This window comes from Ascaphus truei, chromosome 8 (assembly GCF_040206685.1).
Source record: "Ascaphus truei isolate aAscTru1 chromosome 8, aAscTru1.hap1, whole genome shotgun sequence".
NCBI classification, from domain to species: Eukaryota; Metazoa; Chordata; class Amphibia; order Anura; family Ascaphidae; genus Ascaphus; species Ascaphus truei.
The window spans coordinates 7,132,028-7,145,404 of record NC_134490.1 but is presented as its reverse complement, the minus strand read 5'-3'; the positions used below and the strand labels follow the sequence as shown (position 1 = coordinate 7,145,404).

The 13,377-nt window shown below is 43.4% G+C and overlaps 1 protein-coding gene across 1 annotated transcript in view; it reads right to left on the bottom strand.

Annotated features, from left to right (window-relative positions):
• The window catches only part of LOC142501015 (uncharacterized), a 14,801-nt gene extending 5,937 nt beyond the window's left edge, over positions 1–8,864 (bottom strand). Inside the window, exons 1-4 of the mRNA XM_075610254.1 lie at positions 8,440–8,864; positions 7,963–8,052; positions 7,365–7,481; positions 5,942–6,060 (exon numbers count right to left, since the gene is read on the bottom strand). Of these exons, the coding sequence (XP_075466369.1) occupies positions 5,942–6,060; positions 7,365–7,481; positions 7,963–8,052; positions 8,440–8,665 (552 nt within the window). The 5' untranslated portion in view covers positions 8,666–8,864. The remainder of the gene's footprint in view (positions 1–5,941; positions 6,061–7,364; positions 7,482–7,962; positions 8,053–8,439) is intronic.
• Between the last annotated feature and the right edge of the window lie 4,513 nt (positions 8,865–13,377).

Genomic DNA, 13,377 nt, shown 5'->3' with positions numbered 1-13,377 from the left:
CCCACCCTCTCTCTCTCTCCCCACCCTCTCTCTCTCTCTCCCACCCACCCTCTCTCTCTCACCCTCTCTCTCTCTACCACCCTCTCTCTCTCCCCACCCTCTCTCTCTCTCCCCCACCCTCTCTCTCTCCCACTCTCTCCCCCACCCCCTCTCTCTCCCACCCTCTCTCTCTCTCCCATCCTCTCTCTCTCCCACCCTCTCTCTCTCTCTCCCACCCTCTCTCTCTCTCTCTCTCTCTCTCTCTCTCTCTCTCTCTCTCTCTCCCACCCTCTGTCTGTCACCCTCACCCACTCTCTCTGTTTTATCTTAACTGCACTATACCTACACCGAAATAACCTATTCTGCTTTCTTCCAGATCTGACTCAAGTTTCACACGGGAGACATCGGAAGACAGGTAGGGAACACCTCCCCTCCAGTATAGTACCTTGAGGAACTGCATATCAGGTAAGATCCCAGGCGGGATTGCTGCTTTGGAAATTGTTAAGAGGGGGCATCCTGACACTGATTAATGGGTTCAGAAGTCATTCACGTCTGGCTTTTTTTTTGGTTCGGTTAGTGAGTTCAACACACACACACACACACACACACACACACACACACACACACACACACACACACACACACACACACACACACACACACACACACACACACACAACTTTTCGAAATAAACCTACGTTTATATAAAAATTTATGTTTTTTTTTTGCGCCCACCTAGACTTAAACCTTGTTTATTTTGCCCTTGTTAGCATTTGAGTTTGACATGCTTGCTGTACTGTATAAACAAAAAATAAAAAGAGAGGGGATCCAATCACGGCCCTCCTCATGTGCGGGGAGTGGGATGGACTATAAGCTACATATAAGCAACTGCACAGGCGGGAGAAGCGTGTTTGAATGTTCCCGGCTGTGCATCTGCTTATTCAAATACACACAAACGTTAAGTACATTCTATTATCGCATCTGTAGTGTGTTTGATTGTGTGTTTGATTGTCTGTCTGAGTCTGTTTCACCCTCACTGTTGTTGTGTGTTTGTCTGTGTACTGTACTCTTGTCTGTTTTTTTGTTTGTGTGTGTAGTGTTGTGTGTCCATCCCGTCCTACTTCGCCCCCTCTCCCCCCCCATCCATCCTCTGCGGGCCTTTACACGCCCTCCCCAGCCAATGCTAGTAGGGTTGCACATGCGCATTAGCACTGATAGGCCACTGGGGACAGCATTGCGCAAGCATGCAGGGTCAGGAGACGTGAGGCAAAAAAGGATATAGGAACAACTACAGGCAGTTTAAGCTGTAGCTGGCGTCCGTGGTTGCCAGGGCATTCATTGATGCTCATTGCGGCTGGTGACAGCTCGCAGTGGAATCTGCCCTATTGGCTGCTCGGCTCATAGCAGCCTTGTTCGCGCGTGCGCAGTGGGGCCTGCATTGCGCCTGACAACATGGGTCGCTGGATGGTGACGTCAGAACGGCCCGTTCTGAGTAGTTCATTGAATCCTCTGTGTTGGGGGAGTGCCCTAGATACATTAATTGCAGCACATTGGTTGTAGCTGGAGATCGCCAGGTGAGGTGCATTATTGCATAGATTGGGTGCTGGTGATTGGTTGTATGTGATTTATGTGCACTTATGGTGGGGTATATAGGTGGGTCACTCACAGTTGATGGTTGCACGGCCCTGAGGAAGGTCTCCCTGTGGGACCGAAACGTTGGCATTTGTGTAACAGTATGTTTTGAATACAAGCAGTATAAGGACGTGGTTACCCTGTTGGTGGTGATTATATCACAAACTGCTTGAATTTTTAATACTTTTGTGAGTGTCCTTAATCCCCTTGTTCTTTTTTAATATTAAATGTACTTTTTTACACTATGGGACGTGCGCTCTCTGTACTCTTGTTTGTATATATATGTATATCACACACATTCCCAGTAAGCAATATATGTATGTACTGTATGGGGGGTTATATGTATTGTTTTTTTTTTAAATATGTATTGGCTTGGTGTTTTTTTTTGTATGCATTTGGGGGGGGGGGGGAGGTTGTATATATTTGGGGGGTGGGGATTTTTTTGTATGTATTTCGGGCTGGGAATGTTTTTGCTATATATGGGGGGGAATGAGTGGGCGTGGGGTAATTGACAGAGGGAGACGAGAGAGGGGGTGAGATGGAAGGGAGAGAAATACATGAGAAGAGGAGGGCAGAAAGAGAGGGGGCTCGTGAGGTGTGAAATGGGGGGCAATACCGCTGACACGGGGGGGTTGGGGGGGACTGTTTAAAATATTTGTCCCAGGCCCCACGATTTCTGTTGGCGGCCCTGGATATTATTACTGTTTCCTTGCATTTCGAGGCATAATTGGAAGCATTCGTTGATTGATTTTGTTGGAGTAAGTTGTACTTACCATCTTTCAACTAAACTGCCAAGTGAATGAGATGGTTAAGATTCTAATTTGTAGTTTTTGCAGCCCCAAACTCACTGGTGTTCTGAAGGTAATCTTGGTACACAAATAATCTGGGAATACTATCTAGGAATACCAGATCTCCCTTAGGAGAATGAAACCCTTTAAACGTATGCCTACCGTATAACACAGAGTTTGCAGCAAAGCCTGAGTAAAAGAAGAGCATGAGCAGATGACCTGTAGGCAGCTGTTTCAACCGTCTCTCCGTGTGAGGATGGTTACTGATCTTGCTTTGTGAATCTGGTTGTGGCTATAAACCAAGTACATGTAACGGATTTTCTGGACTGGCCTGACCCACCCAATCTCATATTGGCCCCTGTGGTCTAACCAGTCCCCATTACAGTGTGATGTCTGGTGGTGCACCTGTTGGCAACAGAACTCCTGAGTCTCCCGCATGATGTTGTGTGGGGATTGCCAACCCAGACAGGCAGCTGAGGTAGTGTGCTTGAGTCCTACCTATATCCAGTGCAGCGCCTCCACCTCATCAGGATCCCAGCGTCCGCTTGTGGATGGTCCTGGTGAGGAACTCCTCTGTGGTGCACCTCTCTGTGTAATCACTCCACACTTACACACGAGAGTATATTTGAACAGGGTCATCTTTATTGATGGATGTGGGCTAGCTGCCCCTCACAGCTATCAGCTTAGCCACTCATAGTCATTAGTGCTTCCCTTTGAAAGGTTCCTCCTTTTCTAATGGAGTTGCTTCCACCTCTCCCCTAAGGAAGATTCACCAGCTTCTCTCTCTGTCTGCTCTGAGCTGCCCACAGTTACAGCTCTTGCATCAGCCTCTGCAACATTGTTGCAGACCTCCACATGACTCTCCTGAACAGAGTCAAAACACCCACTCAACAGAACTAACTTTAGACAGTGCTGTGTCTTATATCACCTAGGAACAGGCACATCTCTGATGTCACTAACCGTGGACACACAGCATGTTGTCACTTCCTATGGGACATATGACACCTCACCAGGGTGTGAGGGCAAACCTCCATGATGACTACTGGCAATCCTGCATACTTACCAGGCGTACTGCCAGCATGAGAAAGAGATATGTACACCAATTTTACACATAGCTACATACACAAAAAAATAATGGTGAGAAAATAGTGACAAAAGCCCTCCACTGTACAGCAATGATAACGGGAAGGCTATGGCCCATATTTGTTATGTGGGGGAGTAGCAACTCCAGTCCAGTCTTCCTCATCTCAGCTGAGCCTTTAAATATCAGAAATTACCCAGGCTCCTTTGCTGGCTCAAAAAACAGAACCCACCATTCACGCCTCCTCCCCCTTTTCACACCCCCTTCTCCTTAGTGTGGGCTTCTTACCCTCCACCCTACACCTTCTACGTATGGGTAGTAAAGCCACAGGTCTCAATTCACACACTTGGCAAAGAATTATGAGCACATTCACAGTCTCAGGTAGGGCCCCTAATTTACCTTGTCACATAGTTACATAGTTACATAGTAAATGAGGTTGAAAAAAATACATATGTCTATCGAGTTCAACTTACAGTGGCGTCCGAGCTGAGTCTTCAGCGGCCGCCACCGCAATGTGCGGGCAGATGCGGCTGTTTTTTTCCCCCCCGCCGCGTGCCGCGCGTCACTGATGCGCGGTCACGCGTGCCAGGGTGCGTGCGCGCGTGGCACGCGTGCCCAGGGTTCCCCGAAGGTGGTGGCGGGGTAAGGGGGGATGTGGGAAGCAGAGGGGGACCAGGGGGGACCCGGAGAAGCAGGGCAGAGCAGAGGCAGAGGTCGTGAGGGGAGGGGAACGAGGGGAAGGATGCGGGGAAGATGCGGCTGGCGCGCGGCCAAGTTCGGCGCCAGCCCGAAAACAGCCGCGGGACAAGACGGGTAAGTGTGAGACTGAAGCTGGTTGCAGCAGTATATTAAATTTAGACGACAGATAATTTATCCTATATTTGTATTCACATTATATTTTATCCAGATGAAGGCAAACAAAAAAACAAAAAAAAAACCAGTGAAACATTATGCAATGATACCTCATAAGGGGGAAATAAATTCCTTCCTGACTCCATATATTGGCAACAAGATTACTCCCTGGATCAACATCCGTCCCAAGTTTACTTATTAGGTATATCTCTGTATATATTAAAGGAGCAATTTATTACAAAGTTAAAATAACCATGGATAACAATTAAACACAAATATAATTAAGAATATAAAATGCCTAGCACTGGATGTTAAATAGAGAAGTCCCTAAGCACTATCCACAACCTTGCACTTTAGAACTTAGTCCAAGATTTCTTTCTTTGCTCCGCCTGGTAAAATTGAAAACCTACTCACCAGATGTGAATAGGTAATAAGCACTTGGTTTTAATGGTCTTTGCCGCTGAGATCGCTGCTTGCCTGGTGGTGTTTTCGTCTCTGCTGCCGGGGATCAAGTTCTGTGCTCCCCCTAGAATTGCTTCCTGGAATACACACGATCCGCTCGCGCGATGACGTCACCAGCGCCAATCACAAATCGTTTGCAATCACGAACTGGGGTATATTTAGAAGCTTAGATGTATCCAGCACTTATCCCTGACGAAGAAAGACACCATTTGAGCTTTCGAAACGCGTTGGAAGGTTTTTTGGCACCGTTGAGCCACCGTAGCAGTGGAGAAACACTGGTGACGTCATCGCGCGAGCGGATCGTGTGTTTTCCAGGAAGCAATTCTAGGTGGAGCACAGAACTTGATCCCCGGCAGCAGAGACGAAAACACCACCAGGCAAGCGGCGATCTCAGCGGCAAAGACCATTAAAACCAAGTGCTTATTACCTATTCACATCTGGTGAGTAGGTTTTCAATTTTACCAGGCGGAGCAAAGAAAGAAATCTTGGACTAAGTTCTAAAGTGCAAGGTTGTGGATAGTGCTTAGGCACTTGTCTATTTAACATCCAGTGCTAGGCATTTTATATTCTTAATTATATTTGTCATTAATTGTTATCCATGGTTATTTTAACTTTGTAATAAATTGCTCCTTTAATATATCATTGTTATCCCTTGGGTAATACACCATTGCAGGCTTCCTGCATGTTTTGTCTTTTTTTCCCTTTCCCTGAGGTCACAGTTCAACAGAAGTAATCTCAAGCATACCCATCTATATCCTTGCCTCAGCGCAAGAAGAGGTCACCTCTCTCCAATCCAATTCTGGGTAGAAGATACCAGAACTATCTCTTTAGGCAGCTCCAGGACTACCATTTGGACATTGTATCTAAGGTTTTTCTGTATCAACTTATATTTAATTTTGTTGTTTGCATAAGCGCTGATTTCACACCTATTATTTCACCTATATCTCTGTATACCTTTACTCTCTAAAAAGATGTCCAACCTTTTCTGAAAGATCTTTTGTTTCTGCCATTGCACAGCATACATAAATAATCCATATTGTTTGAGGTGTGAAGATGAAAGGTTAGATGAAATCACAAGAAAGGATGAATTGCAAAGTAAAAACAAACTGCAAGAATTGGAACGTGTATTTCATATTTATAAACTCACAAAGAATGGATGCAGGAGATTTGAATCACGGAACTTACCTTTTTTTAGGGAAGAGAGACTTTTCTCTAAAACAGCTATTTTATGTTCTAAAGTCGTAACCTGTGTGGCCACATTAACATCTACAACAAAAGAAGTAACAAACAATTTTGGGGGGTTATTAAAATGAAAACCTGTTTGCACTTGTGAAAGCGTAGAAATAAAATCAATGAGTCAAGGGTTCAAAGTATCAACGTGAGTTTATCAGCACCAAGGTACAGTACAAGTGAGAGAAAAGAATTAAAAAATGAACTCATGCCTCTGAAAACATATTGCTTGGTATCACATTTTTATACATTTCAAAATGAGTAATACGCACCTTAAGGGGACTGGCTTAGAGATAAAAACAATATGATGACTTATACAAAAATACATATTGATACATAAATATGCTTCACATTGCTATATTCTTATCCTATATATTACAGCAATGTGGGCCCCTTAACCTTCTGACTTAAGGAGTAACCCTGTTTAGCCCTCTGTGTGTACTGTATCTGTCAGATAACAGAACCTAAGGTCAGCAGAATTGTCTAAGGCAGGAAAAACCTCTTACGAATGCAATTTCAATTTCTTTCATGACTCGTAGGAATTATACAAGGGCAAGTTACATCTAGGAGCGATACACTGCAGGATCTCAATCATCCACAAATCCTATGCAAATATACATACATTCAAACACTCAAAATGGCTACTGCGCCAAAATGGAGGTGATGATAGTCTGTCTTCATATAGCCTGAGCCACCCACATTATCTCAATCTTCACACACTTTACATAAAGTAGCTAAATAACGATATATAAACCACTTGAAAAGCAAGACTCAGTAATGTTGCCCTAAAATAATGGTGAGGCTTTGTAAATGTTGCAAAGGATATTAGTCTTATTGAAATATTGCTGTGTTTTTAAAGCATCAGATGTCCGTAGCATAATGCTATAGTGTATCCATAAATCTCAATCCATTTCATCCTTTCCTCTAGACTAACATGCCAGCCCTGATTATTTCTGATTATGTGTGTACAGTATATTGGCGTTTTCAAAATGTGGAAAAATGTGTATTAAGATCATCTGATTTATCTGGTGGGACTGATTATGTTGATGTATTTTCTTTACCATTTTGGTCTTTGGACAGTCCCTTTTAGTTTAAGCACCCTACACTAAGCTGAAAGTCAATATTTTTATGTTATGATGTAAAACAAACCTAGCAGTGTATTTGCCTTTATTTAATCAGTATGTGATGGAAACCTCAATTTAGAGTTGGGTAAGCAGAATTAAGAAGTTGATGCATGGTCACCCGAACGCAGCTCAGATATGCATCCATGTTAATGCCCTTAACTACAGAATATGTATTTGGAGCATTCTGTATGTCAGTAAAATAAGACCTGTTATAACCTGGATCTCCTTTTTCGCCTTTTGGTCCAGTATCTCCTTTGATACCTGGCATTCCTGGAAGACCGATTCCACCAGTGACTCCTGTCAAACCTTGTACCCCTTTTTGCCCTTGGGGTCCTGAGAATAGAATGTGGATAGAAGATCATGTATGAATCTAGTTTGTCAACTGACATCTGCTGGCTTTGTGCAGCACCAAGTGCAACACCTTTCTATGTTTTGACACGGAATTGACTCTATTGTTACTATGCAAAGGTACACCTTGGACTTGTTATGACTGCATGTGTCATTGGATTCCCTACACAGACCCAGTCTGCACCAGCCCTTAAGATTAATATTGTTATCCTTGGGATAGTGCACATGTACTAATTTCTTCTAGTAGTTAACATGAAATATGGCAAACATTACATTCTATCTATTATATTGTCCCGTTGAATCTTTGTCATGCCTGCTGTGGAACATATAGTTATGTATGATAGTTGCTTATTTTGGACTCTGAATCCTAATGTCTCTTCCTGTACAGAGAAACAAAAATGTATATAATGTCTGTCATTTGGGGTTCTTAAATGTTAAGTCACATGATTCAATCAAACTGATTTACCTGCAACTCCGTTATATCCTTTAGGTCCTTCTTTTCCTGGAGGTCCAACACCACCTCTTATACCCGGGGCCCCAGTATTCCCAGGTTGACCTACAATCGGACGATACTCTAGTTTGGTCTTCTTACCCATATAGGTTATTATTTTAAGAGAAACTAAGATTTGTGGCTGGTATAGCACAGTGATGTCATCAAACTTGGCTGTTATAAAAGGAATTAGTCAGCACAAAAATTCAACTAAGGCTTGGATTTACCAAATGGTGCCTTAGTTCACCATAAGACTCATTCAGTTGTGTGGACTTTGACATATGTTAACGCTTAACTTTAACCAGTAAATGTGGACCAATTAATTAGTAGATCAAAATTATGAGGTGTACTGGAAAATATATAAAATTTTATATTACATATGCCTCAACAGTGAACATTTAATGCATAATAAAAATATTTCTATGATGACAACCACGACACGCATCTTCTCACCTGGGTCACCTTTCAGTCCATTGGTCCCATCTCTCCCATCTCTCCCATTGAGACCTGTAAGCCCTTGTACTACAGAGCACATGGTCGGTGTTTCTGAAACAGCCTGACAGGATAACAGCAGAACCATTCCAGCTGTGATGGTAATCGTCTGTACGTAGTGAATCATGTCTGATGTGGGAGTCCTAGGAGAGAAATGATCAATCTTACTTATCCAACCCTTTATCATGTTCCAATAATGCCCAAAATATTTTATCAGCGTCCTCTAGTTGTCGATTTATCTTGAGTAGCTAATTTTCTACTTCCGAAGCTGCACATGAAGTTGAATAAAATGCACCGGGGAAGTGTTTAGAAATCCTGGTAATTTAGATATAGTGATTACCACATGGGGCTTTCCTCTAGTCAACTCCAAATGGAAACAGACTGTAGCAAGGGATCAATTGAAGCAGAACGTAACTCTTTTTATATGAGAGAATATCGATTACTTAGAAATATCTTGATGAACTTTGATCCACTCCAAGAAGGCCACTGACAAACCCGGTGAAGGTCCAAATGAATGGGAACGTTATGTACATTGTGAAATAGTTTTCAGCAAGCATCAGTCTTGTCATTTTATGTCGCACTATTTTTGCATGGGGCAGCTTCTTCGTGATTTATGCTGGGGAGGTTCATCACTTTCTCTGGTCCTTGTTGAACCTAATGTAGAGGTTCTCAATAAATGAAATGATGCCACCTTCAGTGATAGGTGCATCTTTCAGCAAGTCACTTTGTCTAAGATAATTTGTGGTTTTGTTTATGGTACAAAATGAAGATTGCAAGCTTTCTAGACTAGGATTCAGATAACTTCATGACGTCAGCTCCTGCTCATTACCAACAAATGCCTTTGTACAATGTAATGAACAAAATATTGCATTTTTAATTAAGGACACGGGAATTTAATGAGTAAAATAAGCAGATGGTTTTCAAGTGCAATGTAAATGGAAGCTATTTCCCAAATTCACATAAAATTATATTTCTACTTAAAGTACACAGTTATTATCAGTTCATTAGTTAGTCTCAATGAACACCTCATCACAGTTTTCCCGTAAGCTGCCATTGCTTTCCCCTTGACACCAGTTTGTGTATGTCAAGGATGGTTCTGGGGAAGAGCAGATTCGTTGCAGGTTGTGATACCTTTTAGTGCAGGGGTGGCCAACACTAGACCTCAAGGGACACCAACAGGTCAGGGTTTCAAGATATCCCTGCTTCAGTGAAGGTGTCTCCAGGGACGGCGCAAAGGTTTCATACGCCCTATACGAAACTTGAAATTTGTGCCTCAGTTGTATTCTGCCTTACCTGTGCCGGCTGCTCTGCTTCTCTTTTTAAAATTGAGCGTCAAATGATGCCGACGTCACTCGGCGTTGCATACCATGGTAACGATGATATGACGCTGTATTCTGAAGGAGCAATAGGGTGGCAGGCATAGGCGGCAGACACAGGCAAGTGCCTAAGAGCACTAAGGGCATAGCTATCGGGGCTGCAGGGGGTGCGATTATTATTAATGCCCCCCTAAGAACTTTGCGCCCTCGGTGACCGCCTAGGTTTGCCTAATAGACGGACCGGCCCTGGGTGTCTCAATCAGTGGCTCAATCTTTGACTGAGCCACTGATTGAGCCACCTGTGCTGAAGCAGGGATATCCTGAAAACCTGACCTGTTTGTGGCCCTTGAGGACTGGAGTTGGCCACCCCTGGTGTATGTGATCTTACTCCCAGTATGACCCAAAAAGTTACCTTCAACCCCAAAGTCACCTATGCCCAGGTAGGCCTTTTTATTTGCTGATTTTACCGTCTGATAGATAATAGAATCGTCATCTCCGCTCAGCGGTACAGGTGACGTTCCACCACCTCTCCAACAGACATCTTCAGCAGTGGGAAAATCACCCTCCTTTCCATTCGTGGCATAGAATGTATCCCCAGTCGTCATCACGCCACTTACGAAAAAGTAAAACTATTAGAAAACAAAAATGGTATTATTCTGAAGCAAAAATAAATCTGCCATTTGGCTAAAATACGCAAAAAAAATTGTAATTTTTACCAAATGATTTTTCATTAACATCATCTATTGCATTGCAAATGAAAGTACTCGATTGTAAGTGAGGGTAATGTATGGATGTCTTGTGTATAATGTCCAATCTTAAAACTCCTGCAGAGCAATCTCTAATGTTTTGTACTGCACGAAGGTGTAATGTTGGCGAGAATAAATTCCTTTCTGATGTCCAAATATAAAGAATAAGAAGAAACCTATATAAAATTAAGACATTTCCATACATACTTTTTGTTCTAACAAAATAAACTACATTTTGTTGAAGAACCTTTGCGAGATTGTGTGCGGCGGGCGCGGGGTTTTCAGAGGTCCCACGCGCTTCCCCAAGGCACTTAAATTAAATGCCGGGGTGTCAGCCGAGTCCCCTGCAAACTTCCCTTATCTTGGTTCAGACGTCTTCTGGAGACGTGTCGCCATCGCAACGCGGCATCACATGGCGCCTCGGGGGTCATGTGACGTCGTGTTGCTATGGCATTGTGACATCATGACGCCCAGAATGCTGGAACCAAGTTAATGGCACGGAAGGGGGACAGCCAGCAGGGCGCAGGAAAAAAAGATTGCACTCCCCTGGCCTACACATAATAACAATAACTACATTTGCCTTTGAGCGTGAGATTTATTTAACTGCATGTAAATTCCATCCCTGAATTTGTAGTTACTGCTGTAAAATTTGGTAACCACGGTAACTGTTCTGGTCCAAGAACACCCTGAGAGATGAGAAGGGACAGGCAGGTTAGCTCAATCCCATATATCAAGCAAGGGAACCTTCTTACTTGCTGAAGTGTTTATTTGGGGCAACAACATACAAATAAAAAGGGGGGAAAGTACTGAGGGAACACTGGGGCATGAGAGCGATGGAGGGGGGGGAGAGCTATGGGGGATGTGGGATAAATGCAGGATATAGGGATAGGTGAGAATCAGTAACTTTACCAGGATAGGAGAGATGACTGCTCAGGATGGCTGCTGGTACTAAGAGGCAGCATGCTGGTCTGGACTGATGAGAAATTTACTGGGACAAAACCACTTGGCAAGGGGAGGGAGAGCAGTTCCTCCTGGTAAAAGGCAGGGGTGTTGCCAAGGCAACTGGCTGAAGCCAAGAAACCCACAACGGGTAGCAACATTGTAGCAACTGCTAGGCTGAGGAGTGCTGGCAGCCTTAGGACAGAGAAAACACACAATCCTGTTCCAGGACAGTGACAAACAACACTGGACAACAACAACCTGTAGCTTTACTTTGGCATTAAGGTGGCCGTGATAATTATTCCTTGCGCTACAGGTTTTTTCACGATATTCACAATGTGAGATCTTATCTTGCATTAAATGGGGTATGGATGGAAGGGAAGTAAACAGAATTATGCTACTGTATAAAGCATTAGCAAGACCACACCTTGAATATGGAGTACAGTTTTGGGCACCACTCCATAAAAAAGACATTATGGAACTAGAAAAAGTGCAGAGAAGAGCCACCAAATTAATAAAGGGGATGGACAATATAACTTATGAGGAGAGGCTAGCTAAATTAGATTTATTTACATTACAAAAGGGTCTTTTAAGAGGGCATATACTGTAACTGTATATGAATATATTCAGGGTCAATATAAGGAGCTTTCAAATGAATATTCATCCCACGGGCGGTACTAAGGACTCTGGGCCATCCCTTAAGGTTGGAGGGAAGGAGATTTCACCAGCAACAAAGGAAAGGGTTCTTTACAGTAAGGGCAGTTACAATGTGAGATTCATTACCCATCGAGACTGGGATGGCAGATACAATAGATTTGTTCAAAAAAAGGTTGGGCATCTTTTTTAGAAAGGAAAGGTATACAGGGATATACCAAATAAGTAAACATGAGAAGGATGTTGATCCAGAGAGTAACCTGATTGCCAATATTGGAGTTTGGAAGGCATTTATTTTTTCCCTTATGAGGCATCTACCGCCCCCCTAAAGCCCCTCTACAATCCCTGATTGACATCACCCAATTTCTTGGCTCCATTTCCTCTCTGAATGAGAAGCGTGAGCTGCTAGGTCTTGGGGATTTCAACTTCAATTGTCTTGACCCTAAAACTACAAAATCCAGATACAACTCAAGTCACTTAACCTATCGCAACTCATTTCCCAACCCACACGGATAAACCTGAAATCGCAAAACCATTCCTTGCTAGACTGGATTCTCTCCTCAAACCCCAGCAGAATCCAATCCTCTGGCATCCTTCCTGATATTTTCAGTGACCATGCAATAGTGTACTGTGTAAGGAAAATTAAACCGCCCCATTCAAGCCCTAAAGTTCTCCTCACTAGAACATTTAAAATGTTTAACCCACAACAGTTTCTGGATGACCTTACCAACTGCCCATGGCACAGAATCGATTTAATTCCCGACCCTGATTCTGCGCTCGACTATTTCCAATCCGAGTTCTTAAAACTCTGCGATACCCATGCTCCACTACGCAAAATAAGGGTACGGGGGGCCCACCTTCCATGGGTTACACCTGACCTTATAGCACTCTACCAGCTCAGGGATGCCTTGTGGAAAAGCTACAAAGTAACTGGCACTACCAAGGATCTCAATCACTACAGATGCATGCGGAACATGTGCACAAGGCAAACAAGGCACGCAAAAGCACAATATTACTCTGACAATCTCCACCAGAATACATCAAACCCAGCTAACTTCTGGAAGGTTATCAACAATATATTCCAGCCTTCTAACCATCAACAACCAAGTAATATCACTAAGGGGGATATTACTCTGACAAACCCCACTGACATTGCAAATGCATTCAATGATTACTTTGTGGGGTGTGCCACTAACTTACGGTATTAGCGAAACGCAGCCCAAACCACAAACCTGAATCTCATC